This window comes from Podarcis gaigeae (genome assembly GCF_964106915.1).
Source record: "Podarcis gaigeae genome assembly, chromosome: 15".
Taxonomy (NCBI): Eukaryota; Metazoa; Chordata; class Lepidosauria; order Squamata; family Lacertidae; genus Podarcis; species Podarcis gaigeae.
Genome location: NC_139692.1, coordinates 30757797 through 30778263, shown reverse-complemented (window position 1 = coordinate 30778263; position 20467 = coordinate 30757797). Strand labels below are relative to the sequence as shown.

General features: G+C 46.6%; 2 protein-coding genes across 4 annotated transcripts in view; both read left to right on the top strand.

Annotated features, from left to right (window-relative positions):
* Positions 1 to 10121, top strand: part of RNF43 (ring finger protein 43) — a 51932-nt gene extending 41811 nt beyond the window's left edge. For 2 of the 3 annotated variants that reach the window (XM_083714474.1, XM_083714475.1), the window contains exons 6-9: positions 679 to 834; positions 1957 to 2059; positions 5209 to 6660; positions 7395 to 10121. In XM_083714474.1, coding sequence (XP_083570600.1) covers positions 679 to 834; positions 1957 to 2059; positions 5209 to 6660; positions 7395 to 7438 — 1755 coding nt within the window. In that variant the 3' untranslated portion in view covers positions 7439 to 10121. The remainder of the gene's footprint in view (positions 1 to 678; positions 835 to 1956; positions 2060 to 5208; positions 6661 to 7394) is intronic. The other variant, XR_014558335.1, reaches the window with a different exon arrangement.
* Positions 10122 to 12655: 2534 nt separating this feature from the next.
* SUPT4H1 (SPT4 homolog, DSIF elongation factor subunit) lies at positions 12656 to 17762 on the top strand. The gene is made up of 5 exons (XM_083714915.1): positions 12656 to 12919; positions 14043 to 14149; positions 15995 to 16050; positions 16474 to 16527; positions 17410 to 17762. Exons 1-5 carry the CDS (start codon positions 12851 to 12853, stop codon positions 17475 to 17477), a joined length of 354 nt encoding a protein of 117 aa, XP_083571041.1. The 5' UTR covers positions 12656 to 12850; the 3' UTR covers positions 17478 to 17762.
* The last annotated feature ends 2705 nt before the right edge of the window (positions 17763 to 20467 follow it).

Genomic DNA, 20467 nt, shown 5'->3' with positions numbered 1-20467 from the left:
CAGCCAGATGGGCGGGGTATAAATAAATTATTATTATTATTATTATTATTATTATTATTATTATTATTATTCCAGTATGTCATTGTTGTGAGCCTGGCTCCTAGTAAAAGGTGACTCATTAGCGATTTGAGCAGTAGGTCGGTGTTGTCGCCCCTAACAAGATTGTGCAGAGCCAGTTCTCATAAAATCATAGGTCCCTTGGCTTGGATGGGTCATTTAGCCCACTTCCTGCAATGCAGGTTTAACCTCGGTTTAAGGAGGTTCTTGGTGGTTTGTCTTGCAGTTACAGTGGTACCTCGGGTTACATACACTTCAGGTTACAGACTCTGCTAACCCAGAAATAGTGCTTCAGGTTAAGAACTTTGCTTCAGGATGAGAACAGAAATCGTGCTCCGGCGGCGCGGCAGCAGCAGGAGGCCCCATTAGCTAAAGAGGTGCTTCAGGTTAAGAACAGTTTCAGGTTAAGTATGGACTTCCGGAACGAATTAAGTACTTAACCTGAGGTACCACTGTACTTGGATTTCAACAAATACCTGAGCCACTTTCCTGCCTGTTTGCCAAGTAGAGTCATAAAATCATAGAGTTGGAAGGAATCCTGAGGGCCAGCTAGTCTGATCCCCTGCGTATGTTGGCTCCCTTACATTTCCGCTCCCTCAACTGTCCGATTTGCCCCCGCAGACTAATGCGCAGGAAGAGACCCTGCAAGCCATCAACCAGCTGGCCACGCGGAGGTATCAAGCCCGCTGCCGGCAAGCCCCCACGGGGGACTCTGTCAGCACCTGCAGCTCGGCCCCCGTCTGCGCCATCTGCCTGGAGGAGTTCGCTGAGGGCCAGGTAAAATATACATTGTTTTAAAAAACCAGAAGCATTTTTACTTGGTATTATAGGTTAGGACATCAATAGGCAAGATGTTAAACTGTTTTTATATGCAACAACTGCGGCAAGAGTATTGTTAGCCCAGAAATGGAAACAAGAAGAAATTCCGACGAAAGAAGAATGGCAGACGAAATTAATGGACTATGCAAAATTGGACAAAATGACAGGAAGGATTCGAAACCTGCGGGACCAGAGATTTACAGAAGATTGGAAGAAGTATATGAATTATTTGAAGAGCAACTATAATCAACAAATTATGCTAGTAGGGCTACAAGAAGTTTTGTAAGGAGAAATATATGAAGTGTTACAAAGTAGAAAAAGATAGAGAGATTAGTTATGAGTTTGAAATGTAATAGGGAAGATAAGAAATGCATACTAAGAGATTAGATTGGAAAATTTTCAGACAGGATTGATGGAAGTCAAAAATTTGAATAAGATGTAAAAGTATGTTTAATTACTGTTGAAAATGATATGTTAAAAAAAACTAATTGCATATATAAACAAAAACACCGACCCTTCCACACTCTGTGGGATCAATGTCCCCAGTGGGTTCTCGCAAATGAGCTTTTCCACGGGGAAGATGAGGTCCCAGTCATCTCCTTGGGGAGGCCCAGTTTAAGCAGTTTGCAGTGGTGGCGCCCGATTCAGGTGGCTTTACAAGGGGAGTAGGCAAATTCTTGGAGGAGAGGACTATCGCTGGCTACCAGCCATGATGGCTATGCTCTACCCTCTATGACTGGAGCAGTTATGCTTCAGAATGCAGATTGCTGGAGACATGGGAGGGGGGAGAGTTCTGTTGTGCTGGAATTCAGCTTGCTGGTTCCCCATGGTTAGCTACTGTGAGAACAGAATGCTAGATGGGCCATTGGCCTGATCCAGCAGGCTCTTCCTAGGTTCTTGTGTGAGGTTTCTGATCATCACTACCCAGGCAAGGCTATCACTTCTCCAAAAGGAATTCCAGTGAGATGTGCCACTGGAAATCAGACAGTTGTACAGCCCAGATCAGAACAACTGGTACGGCATTTCCCCTTGAGCTGGCAGCATTTCTCCACTCTCCCGCTGACTTCCCTTTCTTTGCAGGAACTCCGCATCATCACCTGCTTCCATGAGTTCCACCGGCACTGCGTTGACCGCTGGCTCCTTGAGCGCCAAACGTGTCCACTGTGCATGTTCAACATCATTGGTAAGATGGGGCAGGGGAAATGCAACCTCTGTGATGGGTGACGTAAGAGTACAGGAGGACACTTGCCTGATCAGGCCAAAGGTCCAAGCAGCCCAGCATGCTGTGGTTGACCAGAGGTGTCTGGAAGGCCAAAAGGAAAGCAGGAGGCAAGAGCCAACACTTGCCCACTAATGCTCCCCAACAAGTGGTATTCAGAGGTATACTGCCTCTGAAAAGGGTGGTTCTAGTTTTGCCCAGTGAGCCCTTTCAAAGCAGTATCAGCACATGTCTCAGCCACTGGTTCAGCCACAGAGCCAAGGTCTCAGCCATTGGTTTAGCCATAGACACACACAGAAACATACATCGCCCCAAAATGATCAAAGGGGTGCAGCAAGTCCCCTATGAGGAAAGGTTGCTGCATTTTGCACTTTTCCATCCAGAGAAAAGGCAAGTAAGCGATGACCTGATATAATTTTGTAAAATTATGCATGACATGGAGAAAGCGGATGGAGGAACGTTTCTCTCTCTCTCTCTCTCTCTCAACGTACCAGAACTTGGGGACATGCAATAAAGCTGAATGTTAGAACATTCAGGACAGATAAAAGAAAGCGGGGAACTTCGATGGCCTTAAAGGGGATTGGACAAATATTTGGCGGAGAAGGCTTTTGGTTGTGACGAGCCATGATGGTTATGTTCTGCCTCCACGGCTGGAGACAGTAATGCTTCTAAATATCAGTTGCTGGAAACCACATTAAAGGAGAATGCTCTTGTGTTTAAATCCTGCTTGCTGGTTTCCCAGAAGAGGCATCTGGCTGGCCAGTGTGAGAACAAGATGCTGGGCTAAATGGGCCATTGGCCTGATCCAGCAGACACTTCTTATGTCCCTAGGCTGGAAATGGGGTGTTGGATTTGTCAGGCTGGTTTATGCCCATAACATGGCTTTTCTGCTTAAGGCTATGTTTCACTGGTCTGTTTCCATGGGGAGAAACTGACCTCCCCATGCAGCCTGGGTGAAGTGTATCAGCTGTTCCCAGTATATCCTGGGGACTGGAATGTATCATGGGGCAGGGGGGAGTTAACTAGCGGTGATGTCCCCTCCCTTGGTTACGGATTCCCATGGAATCACTTCAAGAAAATTTGCCATGGTAAAACCTCAAATTCCAAGTGGGTGAGTGGGTGGAAATTCTTCTTGCTCTGAGCACAGAGCACATCCCTTCCCTTAAATGAGAGTCACACAGACATATCTAAAGATAACAGCCCCAGAAGCAAATACTGCTATGCAGAAGATGATATGATGATGATGATGATGATGATGATGATTATATTAGTTTTTTGCTAAGGCAACTCAAAACAACTTACAAAAAAGCATACATGCATTAAAATCAGGGAGGTGGAAATACTTAAAACACCCCACCCACTCTAAAAGGTCACAGATAGTTAAAAGCAAAAGGGCTGGTTAAAAAGGAATGTTTTCACCTGATGCCTGAAGATTTGTAATGATAGTGCCAGGTGAGCCTCCCTTGGGCAGCATTTTACAAACGGGGAACCACCACCGAAAAGGCCCCATTCTTGTGTTGCATCCTCCAGAACTCCCATGGTAGGGGCACATGAAGAAGGGCCTCAGATGATGATCTCATGGTCTGGGTAGGTTCATATGGATGGAGGCAAAGAAGGAAGTTTATATATACACGTATGAGCCTACTTTTCCTTCAATTAGCTTCAATTTCCTTACTGCTTTCCTTACTGTCAAACATCTGCTTGCTAAATTTCCTTCAATTACACGTATTTTTACACGTATGAGCCTACTTTTCCTTCAATTAGCTCAAAGCTCCCCACTTCATCCTCACAAGAACCTTGTGGGGTAGGTTAAGCTGATAGAGAATGACTGGCCCCAAGGTCACCCAGTTGAGCTTCATGGCAAAGCAGGGATTTTAATCCTGGTCTCTCAGGCCCTACATACATGCATATTTTTATCTGTATGCTGAGTTTCCATGCTTAACATCATGCTGAAAGTGGCTTACACCATAAAAAACACATAATTACGAACATAACAAAAGTAGTCACAAACAATAAATCAAACATCAAAAAGTACACCACCAAATTAAACAATTTCCACAGAAATCATAAGATCTAAAGTAAACATTAAAAAAAAACGATATCGAGAACAGCAACAACACACACACATACCCTGGCAACAAAACCCCCTAAACAACACCCCAGCCCTTGCTTGTGAAGAGATTCCATTAGAGCAGGGATGGGGAACATGCAGTCCTTTGGATGTTGTCGTGTTCACATGTATTCACTCCTGTGAACCCCAAACAGGGATGGTGGGAACTGGAGTCCAACAACATCCGGGGAATCACAGTTTTCCCCATGACTGCCTTACAGCAATATGGGAACTGGGAAGACAGTGCGCCCTTCCTGTATTTCTGCCTAGCCCTTCCCCTTCTGCTTTGCCATGGGATGGAAGTTCTGGCCTAACTGCTGCAGCACATCAGAGGCATTCCCTGTGCGTATATAAGGGCTTGATGGCCAGGCACCTGGGGAGAAGTAGGTGGAGAAATGATAATGATAATAATAATAATAATAATAATAATAATAATAATAATAATAATAATAATAATAATAATAATTTATTATTTATACCCCACTCATCTGGCTGGGTTTCCCCAGCCACTCTGGGTGGCTTCCAACAAAACACTAAAATACAATAACCTATTAAACATTAAAAGCTTCCCTAAACAGGGCTGCCTTCCGATGTCTTCTAAAAGTTTGGTAGTTATTTTTCTCTTTGACATCTGGTGGAAGGGCGTTCCACAGGGCGGGTGCCACTACCAAGAAGGCCCTCTGCCTGGTTCCCTGTAACTTGGCTTCTCGCAGCGAGGGAACTGCCAGAAGGCACTCGGCGCTGGACCTCAGTGTCCGGGCTGAACGATGGGGGTGGCGACGCTCCTTCAGGTATACTGGACCGAGGCCATTTAGGGCTTTAAAGGTCAGCACCAACACTTTGAGTTGTGCTCGGAAACGTACTGTGAGCCAGTGTAGGTCTGCCTGGTATTACTTATTTCCTGGGGGAAGGAACTTCTTGGTGGGATTACTCAGTTGTAGGGAGAGGGCTTGTTGGTGCTTAGAATCCCTGATTGAAGTGGTTTCCTTCTCTCCCTCCCTAGACCGGGATCCCTCCGCCTTGCCCAGGCATTCCCACGAGGACCCCCATAACTCAGGACCAGGACAGAGGCCCCGCTTCTTCCGGCAACACCCTGGGCGTGCCTTGTACCACTTCCCGCGGACGGTCCCTCAAATGCCCCCTGGAAGCTGCTCTTCGACGCTCCCCCACGGACACCCTTTCTTCCACTCCCCAGAGCTCTCCCAGCTGGATTTGGGGACCATGCATTACTTGCCCTATCGGCCGGTGGGCTTTGAGCCTCCTTGGTGTAGCCGCCAGCCCTCCCGCACGCGAGGCCTGCTGGTTCCTCAGCGCCAGGACTCTCTGGGCTGTGAGCCGGGCCTGCCCTCCCACCGGACCTGCCTGCTGCAGCACCAGCCTTCCTGCCGAGGCCTCCGGGGGCCCCTCGTGGCCAAAGCGAGCCGTGCCATTCCTCCGCACCGGGGTATCCGCCATGGACGGCATCATCACCACCACAGCAGTGGCTCCGGGGAGAGTTACCTCACGGAGCCCAGCGGGTACCTCCCTGACGGACCCGGGAGTGACTCCAGCTCAGGTCCTTGCCATGGATCCTCCAGCGATTCCATGCTGAACTGCACAGACGTGAGCCTCCAGGCCATCCACGGAAGCTGCTCCACTTTCCGCAGCTCCCTGAGCAGCGATTACGACCCATTTGCCTTCTGTGGCTCTGAGAAGTCGGCCGCAGAAAGCTGCCCCACGTCCTCTCCGGCGTGGAGGGACCCACGGCCTCCGCCGGCGGACTCGGTGGCAGCAGGCCGGCCGCCGGTGACCAGTAGCCATGTCCATTACCACCACCACCTCCACAGGCACCACCATTACGGACGCTGCCCCCCAGACTGTGCCAATGGCCAGGAACCCGGTTTGCGGAAGGCAAAACCTCCAAGGGCCAAGACAGGATCTCATGGCGCCCAGGCGCAAAGACGGACAGAGAAAATGCCTTCGCCAGAAGGGGGGTCTGCCTCCCTGGAGGCCTCTTCAGCCAGACAGCCCCCTTGCTTGCCGCAAGGACAGCCAGAGTTTTCCACAGCAGACAGGTCAAACCTCAAAGCAGCAGACAGTGGTGCCGTTGGGCCATGGACGTCTCAGAAACGCTGTTTGCAAATCCATCCCAGTAGAAGGAGATGGAAATGCCCCCTCAAGGCTTCCCCATCCTCTTTGCCCGAAGACTCAAATGTGCCCCCTGTCTGCAGCGTTCCCCACCCTCCTGGTCCTGCTTCTGGAAGCTGCTCCTCCTCTGCAGAGGTCCAGCCTCTCTTAGAAACTGGTCCCTCGGGGCATCATTTTGCAACCTCGCCACACTCGGCCACAGAGCCTCAGGAGCAGGCGGACAGGCTGGAATGCAAGGCCATGTGTCCTGGGGAATATCCGAGGCTGGACACCATGGGAAATGATGCCAGCTTTTACCTCAGCTGCCAAATTCTGCAAGAGCTTCAGGGTAAGCCTCAGGTCTGAGGGCTGGGCTGGGGAACCTGTTGGACTCCAACTCCCATCAGCCCTAGCCAGCACAGACAGTGGTCAGGAATGATGGGAGTTGGAGTCCAGCAATGTCTGGAGGGGCACAGGTTTGCTATCCCTCCTTTAGGGTCCTCTGTAATCTTGTCTTCCATCAGCAGTTGTAAACCTGACCCAACAGAAAACTGGTTTAGGGCCTCAAATATCTGAAAGACCGCTTTCTTCCCTGCATAGCTTCTTGGGTGATAAGAGGAGGCCTTCTTAGTAGTTTCTCCACTCTCAGAAGCTTTGGGGGAGGGAGGTATGGTGACCCTAGAGAGGGCATTCTCTGGGGCAACCCCTAAGTTGTGGAATTCCCTCCCCACAGAGGTGTGTCTGCTACCTTTACTATGCAGTTTCTGCCAGGTGCTGAAGGTGCACCTCTTTACCTTGGCCTTTGAACACCTGAGAAGTATATATTAAAAGCACTCTTATCTTTATTGTAATCTCATTTTAACTGTCTTAATATTGTTGAAATCTGCCCTGGGACCTCATGCTGGAGGGTGGCTAAGAAATAATAATTTAAAATAAAATCACCATCACCACCATCTAGCATACAAATTGAGCAAATTCAGTGAAGATGATAGCATCACAGTACAACAATGAAAATTGATCCATCAAAGATAAACAACGTGGCACATTCTAGTGTGGTTGCTCACCTTAATTTTCTAATTGCAGGGTCTAAAGACGATATCCCAGATGTTTATGAACATTCGGTTTGACACGAGGTGAACTTATTTGCTGTATTAGGCAGCTGCAGAGAATTCAAAAAACAGCGCAGAAACTCAGCAAAGAGAATGGACTTTCTGACTTGCCTTTCCTGTCCGCGGTGTGGTTGTCAGTCATAAGAAGCTCCTTGTCCACACAGCCCCTGCTTCACCCACTGTTAATATCAGGGTTACGCAGCTTGCTCCCTGCCTGCCTAATCTGTATGCAACATTTGACAAACATAAGCTGCCAAGGTCACTTGCCTGTTTTCAAAAAAGCTGCCATCTTTCTGGGGTAGGAGGAGGCTTGGTCCTTTTGTTCCTGGTGTCACGAGGAGCCAAATCCTTTTGAAGTTCAAGGGCGGAGAAAAAAACAAGGTGTCCCCCCCCCTTCACTCTGCAGCTCTTTGCAAGTTTGGTAATCTGTGTACTGCTGAACACCAAAATGAAAACCCCAGGTAAATCCACTCCCCACACAAATCAGGCATGATACAGTGCAGTTTTGAGGTCATGCAGAGAGATCGGCCCATCCTGGTCCCTCTTTCTGCCATCTTGTGTGGGATGGGGCACCCAATGAGGTTCTGGTTCAAAGCAAACGTAATTTGTAAGGATCAAGCACACAATTCCCTCTCACCAACCTGGCTAAGCTCCTGCTCCTGTCCACTTGGGGATGTTCTTCATCTTTTCAGTTTTGCACCAAATCAGATGCATGGGAGAAACTCACCCAAGCTGCCCTGCCAACACTCTGGAAATTGCAATGGTGGTACAGGAGAATTTCAAACCTGCATTACACTTTTGAGTTACATGGGACTCTCATCAGTCTCATTGTGGCTGAGCCAGCCTCTGCTCAGAGCTTATTTGAGTTGCAAATATCAGATGCACTAACTGAGTGTCAGCTTTAGGGAGGCTGGATCCATATACCGCTCAAAGCTTGAGCCAGCGATACCCGGACGCTTCCTAGCTGATTTTGCAGATGCCCCAAGATTTCAGTTCTTCACAGGGTAGTCCCACACCAAAGATTTAAATCCTGTTAATTTTGCCTTCCTACCAAAATATTATGCAAGCTCCCTCTTATACTATTGCCCACAGGGAGGAGCTTTTATTTCTTGATGTCCAAGCACACATTGGTGAAAAATCCAATCTACTGCAGAGTATTTATATTCTGCTTTAACTGAGGAAGATAAGGAGTTGAACTTGGTAGTTAGAGCAAAAGTTTGCATGTTTATGTTTTTTACATGAGGACTTATTGCAGCTACGAGGGAATACAAACTGGTATTTAGCAAGCAGTAACACATCCCCATGCAAACAGCTGCTTGGCTGGAAGACTTTCATCTCGACACAACCTGCTTACTCAGTGGCACAAAAATGCTGTGGTATTTTACCAGTTCATAAATGATTGTCTGTGTTCACACAGAATGTTTGGGAATGTGGACAACATTGTTATAAATAATCTCATGTGTGGCAAAAAGAAGCACAGCCACGGGTTTTTCGTCACTGAGAAATGAAACCTGAAGGGTAATATATCTGTGGTCACACCTCAGGGCATGTCCACACCACAGAATTAAACCAGTTTAACAGTTACTAAAACTGTGGACTGTGATTCTGCAATTTTTCTCGCTGGATTCTCTGGATTCTTCATTCCTGAGATGCATTTAAAAGCATCATCTCGTGGAATAAAGGCTTGAGTTGCTTTTGGCAGAGGGCATCTGAATTTCTTGGCTAGGAGACAAGAAGAGGGTGGCCTGATCAACATTTCAAAAACAAAGGAGCACCCTAGAGCAACAGGGCATGTGGTCTATGGATCAATCATTGCCTTCATAGTGAAGTTATTTGAAAACCATTGCCAACCTGGTGCCCTCGTGTGGCTGATGGGAGCCATGGTCCAGAACATCTGCAGAGGGTCCCAGGTTGGCAAAGCCCGTTCTATGGGGTGGCTTACATTTTTGCCATGCTAGGAGTACCTGTTGAATGGAGCACAATTTATCTCACGTTTAAGAGGGAAGTTAAAATGAGTACATCTTTCCTTTCCGTTCTGTTAGGGTTGCTCTGATACTGGAAAATATCTTCAGAGCCAAAATGTGGCAATACAAAACGGCAGAGCTCCTTCTGATGTTTTGAAATCTTCTCTCGAAGGAGTTGCAAAGCACGGGTGTTATTTTGACTTCAGTTCTGTTTCAGTCAAAATCAAAACACACACTGTTATTAAGGGGGAATAAAACTACAGGATACAGTCTAGAGCTGATAGCTCCAAAGTTAAAGTTATTACAAATGGGCAACCAGCGAAGGGGTTGGATGTTGGCACCCTTCCCCCAAGATGCCTTCAGCTCCTGGCAGTCTGCTCCTTCCTCCTGGAAACCTCAGACCCTTTGAAATGTGAACGAGGAATTTATTTTTGTACTTTTTAATTACATTTCCTGAGTCTACATTGCAGGCACTTGGGTACTTTTGTAAACCAAAAAAAGGAAGAAATAATGTTTATGTACATAAGTATGCAAAACGATATATTTATGTTTAAGAGATAGAGATTGTTTGAATATGGGGATATGCTCAAACCTATTTATTTTGCTAATATATTTATCCACATGTGAAGCTCTTCATGTGGCTGTTATTTTTTTCCTGTATAAAGTCACTGGGTGCCTATGTTCAAGAAGATGCCTCTTCCTCATTCCTCAGAAATAAATTATTTTTAATCTCTGTACATTGGCTTCTAATATGCATGAGGTAAAGGGCTAAAAATGGATCTGGGATTGGTTTGGTCTTGTGTGAAGAGGGCGGGGGGACAAAAAGAAATCCTTCTAAGGCTTCCTGTGTTAGCAGCACCCTGAAACAGCGCCACCTCTGCTAAATATCCTGTTCTGCTGGGGATTTGGGGCCCGGAGGGCAAGTGGTCAGATTAACAGAGCCTCATTCAGGGTGAAGCTGTCCATCAGGACCTTGGCCAGCTCCCAATGGGCCCTCCTAGCTGGGAAGAGTTGTAGGGACCCCAAGGATGATGGAAGAAGCACCATGCTCTGTAGAAGTCGGTGCTGAGGGCTCCTCCTCAAGTGGGGCATCATCTAAATCAGAGTCCACCTCAGGCCAACAATGGGGATGCTGGGAGGCAGAAGACACGACTCTATAAACAGCACACAGCTAAATCTCCTGGTGCACAGGGTTGCACAGTGATGCTCCTGAGCATCTCTGTTTGCATCATTGGGCCATAAAGGTATGGTTACCAGATGTCCCCATTTCCACGGGACAGTCCCTGGATTTACAAATCTATCCGTCCCCGGAATGTCCCCAGATTTTATTTAATGTCCTTGGATTTATATTTTAAGTGGTGTAGATTTATTGTTGCGTGCTTGGTTCAGCGGCATAAGATACATCATATGGGGACTTCCGGTGAGGCAAAATGGCGGGCGCCATGGCAGTGAGCAGCTCCTGAAGCCAGCCAGAGCCAACTGCACTACCAGGCTGGGTCTGGGCTGCTGAGACTGCTGCTGCCACTGCCAAGGGGGAACCGGGGACGCCCGGCACGTCAACTGGGGGAACCGCTGACACCCCCCCTCGTGATCCAAATCGAGCTGGGAGCGAGACTGCCCAGCCACCTGGCTGACTGCCCAGTGGTGCTCCAGGGCCAGTAAAAACCCCAGAGCTGATGCAGGGAGGAGGAGAGGAGAAGGAAGAGAAAGAGGAAGGAGAAAAAAGAGGGGAGCCCTGACTTTGCTGCGCCACTGCCACCGCTGAGAAGGAGAGGTAGGAGAGCACCGGGAGGGCAAGAACATGTGGCCGAACCCAGGCCTGACCCGAGCCTACTCCATGGCAGCTAGCGCTCCAAGAGAGCACGCCCAGAGGAAGACCGCGCGACAGAGGAGACCACAGAAGAGAAGATATTACTTATTTTCTTTTTAATAAATTTCTCTCTCTCTCTTTTTTTAAAAAGCGTCCCCGGATTCTTTGAAAAAAATCTGTTAACCTTACATAAAGGATCATATAGAAAGCTGCCTTACATTGAATCAGACCACTGGTCCCTCTAGGACTAGGTCACTATTGTCTGCACTGATTGGCAGCAGCTCTTCAGGGTCTCAGATGGAGATCTCTCCCAACCCTACCTGGAGGTGCCAGGGATTGAACTTGGGACTTTCTGCACACAAAGCAGATGCTCTGTCACTGAGCTACAGCCCTTCCCATTTAACCGCATTGGCCAGATCTGACCCTCTTCTAGCCTGGTGTTAAGAAAAACCCCAAATTCTCCATCCAAAACCTTGCTTCTGCTGCCTCAGCTATTGGGCCGTCTTATTCTTCCAGTCCAGCCCATGTGTCTTTATTCAGGAGTAGGTTCCACTCTGTTCAGTTTAGTATTACAGCTAGGTATCCCCTATTTATCTTTCCAAGCCCCAAGAAAGTGTGTGCATGCAATCCGTCTGCTTACTTAGAAGTAAGCACCACTGAACACTGTGGAGCTTACTTTAGAGTTAGTGATATGTACAGGGGTTCTTTATGAGTGTGTGAGGTATATATGCATCAAACCATTTTCTGTTTTCTTAGATAAATATTTTTTTGGGAAAGCGGTTTCAATTTTATCACAAAATATCAACATACAAAGTTGGGGGCAATAACAAATGAAAATCTTTTTTTAAAAATAGCATTAAAACCCTTCTCCATCTTTTTTTTTACAGTTTGCTTCAGAACATCTTTATTTAAGCTGGTCTGGAGTTCTTAATGCACATTTATAATATGCATGCATATTCTGAGTTATGTGGGGAAAGGTTTTTTCATCTCAAAACATTAAGTTTCTCAACATACAAAAAGTGGGGGGAAAAACAACATGAAGTTATTTTTAATAATAAATACAGCAATGGCGATGAGAGGATTCCCCCACAAATTCACATCAGGGCCATTTCTAGTGTTGTTGTTTTTTTTTAACTGATTTCGAATATCCTACAAAATAGAATTTAAAAAGAGGTTCCAGCGCTGTGCTTTCATTTTTAAGGCGATACAATTTCTGTGAGAAAACTTCCGCGGAGGAAACACTGCTGAAATGTTTTTATTTTATTTGGGCGCGAATCTCCTGTCCCCTCCCCCGCCTCCGCCTCACTTCACAACCACAAAACGGTCGCTACACCCAAGAAGGCGCACGCGCGAGAGCCGCCGTCGAATTAAGCGACTGCCGCGCGCCGTCGCCAAGACAACAAGGGAGGAGCGATTTCGCCGAAGCCTGCCAGCTCGCGCGAGGAGCTCCGCGCGTGCGCACAAAGAGATTAGGCAGGCTTGAGTGTGTGCAGGAGGGGAAAGCGATGGAACCATAGAGTGTCTGTTGGGTGGGCAGAGGCGGCGGAAGTCGTGTGTCGTCGCAGCAGAAGTGACGCATTCCGTCACTCCACCCCTTTGTTTATTTCTTCCTTTCTAAAGCCGGACCCGCTCGCCGCTGCTCGGTCGGTCGCCGCCATGGCTCTGGAGACGGTGCCCAAAGACCTGCGTCACTTGCGGGCCTGCCTGCTCTGCTCACTTGTGAAGGTGAGTGTGTATGTTGTCCGGTTCCACTTCCGGATAAACCGGAAGTCCCTTTTTTAATTACGGGGAACCATCCTGGAGGGAGCCAGTGTGGGTCCTTTGCCCCTGGGGATCTCCCTACAAAGCAGGGGGGGGGGGGCTTTTTTTACCCCTACCCTTGTTGCCTGTTTACGGTGTGCTTCCAGACCATGGAGCTACTGATTTAGCCATTGTGGCTCATGGCAGAAGTTGCTAGAGTTATTACTGTACTGTATTTATTTATTTATTTAATTAAAGTAAATTAAAAAATTGTCCAGTTTTCCCCCAACACCTTAGAGACCAACTAATAAGTATTTAATTACTTATTGTGTTGAATGTATATGTCACTTTCTCTTACCAACTAATAAGTATTTAATTACTTATTGTGTTGAATGTATATGTCACTTTCTCTTCCAAAGTTCTCAAGGGGGCGTACATGGTTCTGCCCCTCCTCATTTAATCCCCACAACAACCTGTGAGGTGAGCTAGGGTGAGAGGCACTGACTGCCTCCATAGATTACCCATCAAGCTTCATGGCCAAGTCAGGGATTTTAACCCTTGTCTCTAAGGCTCTAGTATGACCATGACACCACCACTGGCTCTCAGACTTAACACTCTCTTCTGGGGCAGGACCTTGAGACTCTTTGGAGGCCAGTTCCCCAGTCCTGTCAGCACCTGATATCCTATCACTATCGAGCAAAGATTTTGAAAATTTTATTTTGACATTTCTTTAGCCTGACTTGACTTTATTTATAACTCACCTAATAAGTGGATAGATGTATGAGAGGTGTGGGTCATTCATAATTCATTTACTTATCAATAAAACAATCACAATAAACCAAGCGCCCATATAATACATTTTGATTTGGCCACAGTGTTGGCGTCTGGATTGGTTTTTTTGTGCTTAATTTTTATTTATTTTTTACAAGTTTTAGAAATGAATTTACTTATAATAATTCTCATTGGTTGCATTGTGAGGAAATGATGGAATGATTCCTTGAAAAGGTTGTGCTCCAGCAGGTTTTTTTTGTTTGTTTTATTCAACCTCTAATTGTAGAAGCTTCCTTTTGAGTTCCTTTTCCTGATTTAATTTCATCTTGTTCTTCAGACCATTGACCAGTTTGAGTTTGATGGTTGTGACAATTGTGACTCCTACCTTCAGATGAAGGGGAACCGTGAGATGGTTTATGATTGCACCAGCTCTTCTTTTGATGGGTGAGTCTGCTTACTATTATTAGTTATTGGATTTCTTACACCTGCTTGACCAGAAGAACCCAATGCAGCATATAACAATACAATCGCACCTTGGAAGTCGAGTGGGGTCCCTTCCGGAAGTCCTTTCGAGTTCCAAAACATTCGGAAACCAAATTGCAGCTTCTGATTGGCTGCAGGAATCAGCTTGCAGCCAATCAGAAGCCGTGGAAGCCCCGTTGGACATTTGGATTCCAAAAGAACGTTTGCAAACTGGAACAATCACTTCCGGTTTTGTGGTGTTCGGAGCCAAAACATCTGAGTTCCAGGGCATTTGGGATCCAAGGTACGACTGAATAAAAATGCAGTATTTACTCACTTAAAAGAACTTATAGAAATCCCTCCCCAAAAAGATTGTCCAGAGCAGGGGAAACCCATGGGCCTGCAGTCTTCTCTGGCATTCACATCATTCTGCAGTGGATTTTTTTCAGTTAACCACACCCATTTGTGATGCTTTAAGGCAGCTTTGCTTGGTTAGAACAACAGCAGCTGCTTGGGAACCCAAAGAAGTCCATAGGCCTATAAGTTACATGGGCTTATATAGAGGCATTCTGTTTACACATGTGTAGAAATTAAGTCATGTAATAAGCAGAGGTTGCAGTTAGCTAACAACCCTATCAAAAGAGCAAAAGTAGCATCGGAGACATCTTGGCTCTTACAACATCCTTTCACCCAATATCCTCTTCACACTGCCTTCACATCTTAGGCTATCTATCAATACCTTTTTCTACCACACTACTCACCCCTTGCTGATATTAGGCTTGGGGCAAGCATTAAATACACTAGGTTGCAATGTGTGCTTGGCTGTGGTGTGGCACCCACAGCCATTTTTCTGGTAAGGTTTTTTGGTCATTTGAGTGTAAGCAGCCAATGACTTGTGTTTTTTGACTTGTGTCTCTTCATCCAGCTGAATGATCATAGAAATGATAGCAGGGCAATTATCCATGGTATGCAGTGTTAAGTAGGAAGCCAAGTTCCTTAGAGATGCAAGATGTTGGAATGAGCTGGGCTCATGTGCAAGGGAAGGCAACTGACACAGGCAAAGAGGAGCAGTTGCCTGCCTCTCAGCCTAATAATTCTCCCCACATGTGGATTATGTAACTGAGTCCCGTGGCCTCTTGTGTGGAACAGGAAAAGAATCAAAGAGTTGCCCTCTCCTCTGCCTAGAAATAATGGACAAGTTCAGGGAACCAGTGAATTTCGGTATGAAAAGATGATGCTACTGTTTTCAAACTTCAGTGACGGTTTCCAAGTCAGAAAAGAGATTTTGCTGTTGAACTACAGCACCCATCTTCCCAGGGCAATGGCCATGCTTTCCAGGGCTGATGGGAGTTAGAGGTCAGCAATACCTGGGGGGCCAAAGATTCCCTACATCTGCTTTAGACACATAATATAGTAGTAGCCTTGTTAGTATATTAGGCCCAAGAAGGCAAGTTCCCAAGAAGGCTGGAATACTGGTTGCTTTTGATCATTCTTGGTGCCTTTGTGGGCAGTGGATGTATGCAGTGAGGAGAGAACGGGGCGTTCATTGGCAAAGCATGTGCTGTGAAAATCTCCAGATAATGAGCAGGAAATTACTTTTGTTTAAGACCTCCTGAGAGTTGCTGCCACTCAAAATAAACAATGCTGGGTTAGATGGGCCATAGTATAAAGCAGCCCTGTACATTCAAGGTGAACAAGCAGTGTTATCTGTGGATGAGTGAGGTGAGGGATCCCTTCAGGCTGAAACCCACAAGTGCATCGTCCTCAGAGTAAGCCTAGTTGGTGTGACGTGTTCCTGCAGTTCTAACTCTCCTTGTCCTCTTGCAGCATTATTGCCATGATGAGCCCTGAGGACAGCTGGGTCTCCAAGTGGCAGAGAATCAGTAAGTCCACCCCCTTGTGTCCTCTCACACTCCGCCTTCAGCATAATTATGGCAAATGAAAAGGCAGATCAACCCCATTTCTCTGGAACTGGCTGTAAATCTTCAGGCGGTTTGTTGTTTCCTCTGCGTTTCCCTTTTGGTCTGCTACCATTTGCAATTGAAGCAGCTTTTTATAACCTCTTCCATTGCCCCACACACTTGGGGACCTTCCACCCCCCCCATCCTATTATTACTTTCTTTAAACCCTTTTTGCAGTGGTTTGATTCTCAGTTTTCCTGACAGCAACCCTACAGGTTTGCCAAGGTGGGGAGTAATAGTGTTTTCGTCCATGTTTCTTCACTGCTATTCAGGATGGCCCAGGCTCCCTTTTCGTAAAATTGTTGGTTTAAGGAGTGATAACCAGAATGTGTTCTCTTTCCCCAGGTAACTTCAAGCCCGGTGTGTACGCAGTGTCTGTGACTGGCCGCCTACCCCAAGGTAACTTGCCAGGCTTTTAGTAAGAATTAAAAGTCTTTCCTTGCTCACAAAGATAAGCTGCTCAGTCAGACCCAAGGGGACCCTTTTAGTCCAGCATCCTCTTCTGGCCACCTAGATCCCCTAATGAGAAGCCAACGAGCTGGACATGAGGTTAACCTGGGTTGATAACCTTAGACATTTCCACCTTTTTTGCTACTGAGCCTGTGCTCATCTGGGCATTTCTGTCTTGAGGGGAAGAGCTTTCATAATATCACTAGAACTCATGGACATCTAATGAAGTTGAATTTTAGAAGTTTCAGGACAGATGAAAGAAAGTCCTCGTGCAGTTCATAGTTAAACTATGGAACTCACTCCCACAGAAGGTAACGATGGCCAGCAATTGGATGGCTTTTAAAAAAGCATTGAGGAAAGGGCAATCTGTCTACCATCCATGATGGCTATGCTCTGCTTTCACAGTTGGGGGCAGCGATGCTTCTGGATACCAGTTGCTGGAAACTGGAGTGCTCTGGTGCTCAAATCCTGCCTGAGGGTTTCCCAGAAAATGTGCCTGCTTGGCATTGTGCAAACAGGATACTGATCTCGATGGGCCATTGGCCTAATCCAGCAGGCTCTTCTTATCTTAGTTTATGTATATAATGGGGGAGGAAAAGGAAGAACTAGGCTCACAGAAAGATTAACCTTGCAGCTGGTTAGGAAATTTGCAGTTTCACGATGTGATACTTACACACAGAGATGTTGATAAAACCCACTATGACAAAGCTTTTTTTTGGATTTTGCTAATTAGCTAGCTGCAGGGTTGCTAATGCTACATACCTTTTCCTTTTACTTCCTTGCCTCTTCTCCCCACCCCTTAAACATACGTCATGCTTTTTATTGCTGCAGGCATCGTCCGGGAACTGAAGAGTCGCGGTGTGGCCTACAAGTCTCGGGACACAGCCATAAAGACCTAAGGAGGAGGCGTTCCCACCCACCCCTCAATGGATGCCCACACAGGCCTCCATTTCAGAAGAGACTCCTGCTCAGAACTGGCCTAACGTTAAGAAACAAAGATCTCTTTGTGGGTGTGGGGTCTTTGTCTGGGGATCAAGAGTGGACTGTCTGCACCATCCTCCTCCCTGCTAGCTGAGCTAGAGAGGGGCCTTCCTGAGAGGCTGTAAGTAGGAGCAACAGAAGTTTAAGTGTTGACGATTTGTGTAAATATTCCTAATAAATTTGGTTATGGTGTCAGAAATTCACATCCTGACGTTTGCTGTTTCCCTTGCTATCTGCAAAACATATAGAGCTGAAAGTGGGGTGGTGGGGACTTCTGTTAAGCATGGACTTAGGCTGCAGGTTTTGTTCTGATATGGATGTGCTATTTTGGGGCCAGGGGTGTGTGGAAAGTGGCTGTCTAGATTGCTGGACTGCACTCCCATCAGCTGTAGGCAGGATGGCCCATGGTCCCAGAGAATGAGGTGTTGTCCAGCAGCACCAAGAGCCTCTACTTAGTTTAGGTGTGCTGGGGAGGGTGACCAATGATAATTGAGGGCCTGGAAACCAAGCCTTATGAGGCAGGGTTGAGGGAACTGTGTATGTTTAGCCTGGGGAAGAGGTGAGAGGATAGCCATCTTCAGTTATCTGAAAGGGTGTCACGTTACTGCTGTTCGGGAGTAGAGAACCCAAACCAGTGGGTTCAAATGACAAGAAAGGAGATTCCGATGAAACATTAGGAATAACTTTCTGATGGAGCTGCTTGGCAGTGGAACAGGACCACCTCAGAAGGTGGCGGAATCTGCTTCATTAGAAGTTTTAAAACAGAGATCAGATGTCCACATGTTAAAGATTCTTTAGCTGTGATTCCTGCATGTAGGGGCTGGACTAGATGACCCCTGGGGGTCCATTCCAACTCGAACAATTCTATGATTCCAAGGTTTTAGTCTTGTTTTAAATGTATTTTGCTGTTTTTGTGCTGTTTTAGTGTGCAAATCGCCGTAAGACAGTTACTTATAGAAGATGATAAATAAATTGGTGGTGATGATAATGATTTAGGAATCTTGAACATGGCAAGAGACATTGGGAAATGAGCATAAATTGGAATAGTTTGGGTAGAAATGGATGCATGACCAGCACTGTATTTCTAATGATGGCCACTAGGAGGCAGTGCAGGACTGTTCCTGGGAGCAACTGTCTGTAGCAGGGGTCAGCAAACTTTTTCAGCAGGGGGCCGGTCCACTGTCCCTCAGACCTTGTGGGGGCCGGACTATATTTTTTGGGGGGGATGAATGAATTCCTATGCCCCACAAATAACCCAGAGATGCATTTTAAATAAAAGCACACATTCTACTCACGTAAAAACACGCTGATTCCCGGACCGTCCAAGGGCTGGATTTAGAAGGTTATTGGGTCCACGGGCCTTAGTTTGCCTACCCATGGTCTGTAGCCTTCCAACCATAAACCCATTTTATATCTTTATCACCCACAGTGACCCTTGGCCCTTGAATTCTTCTGGTTTTTGAAGAAGTTATTACGGTCATTACATTGCACAGCTTCCAGCCGTATCTGTGGAACAGGAGTGGGGAGTATTGCAGCCCTCCAGCAGTTACCAGACTCTAAATCTCATCAGCCCCTTCAGCCAGAATGGTCAGGAATGATGGCAGTTGTAGTCCAGCAACATCTAGAGGGCCCCAGATGTTCCCCACACCTGCCATAGAACTTCTCTTTGACACAGTATTTCATAACTTTTTCCCCTTGGGGAGGAGATCATTGCTAAACTCGCTTTACAGGGCAGGCACCCAGCTGTGAGTGAGAATAGACCAAGGCCACATAGTTTCATTTATTTCTAAAAATATTTATATACAGTAATGGTATACCATCAAAAATATGTATCAAAGTGGTTTACAATATTAAAATCCAATAAACTGTACAATAAATCCTTAAAAAGAGTTGAAAACACACATCAGTTAATTATTGCGGAAAGGTGTATTCTTAATTGCCTGCTTACGCCTGAAGGAAAGAGAAGTTTCCATCAAGTGTTTTAAAAGTTGGCACAGAAGGCACCTGCTAAATCTTTGTTCGTAGTGTGTTCCACAGGACTGGACCAATGACACCAAAGGCTTAGTTCTTTGTTACTGTCAAATGAGCCTCACCAACTCAGGAAATAAGCAATGATGCTCCTGCAGATAATCTGAATGATCAAGCTCTGGGGTATGAGGGGTTCAGGCAATCCGTGAGGTATTGAGGAAAACAAGTTTGTGGGGAGGTGGGACTTGGACCTTGAACCCTGGCTCTTACGGTCATGCACCCTTTTGCCCACTGGTGTCCTCAAATTGGTCCTCCTGAGCTCTGGAGCCTTTCCTTGCCCCTATTCTCTCTCAGTCCAAGCACTTATCTACCCTGGTGATTCAGCGAGGTCCCAGACGTTGCTGAACCCCAGCTTCCATCACACCTGGCCATTGGTCAAAGTGACTGAGGCTGATGGGAGTTGGAGTCCAACAGCATTGCCCCACTTCTGCTTAAAAAGAGAAGAGGGGAAAAGGAATTGAGAAATGGATATAAAGTGGTACCTTGGTTCTTGAACCTAATTCATTCCGAATGTCCGTTCAACTCCCGAAACGGTTCGAAAACCAAGGTGCGGCCCGATAGGCTGCAGGAGCTTCCTGCACTCAATCGAAAGCCACGTTGGACGTTTGGCTTCCAAAAAACGTTCATAAACCAGAACACTCACTTCCAGGAGGCTTGCAGTGTTTGGGAGCCAATTTGTTTGGGAGCCAAGCCATTCGAGTACCAAGGTACCACTGTATTCCCTGGAGCATCCTCTGGACTGGTGACAGATCAGAAAGATCCACACTGCGTTGCAGCTATGGGGGAAGAGGTGCATGGATCAAGGAACTCCACCCACTTAGCATCATGTTGGTGGCAATAACTGTCCATGCACCAAGGCATTCTCTGGTCAGGCACTGGT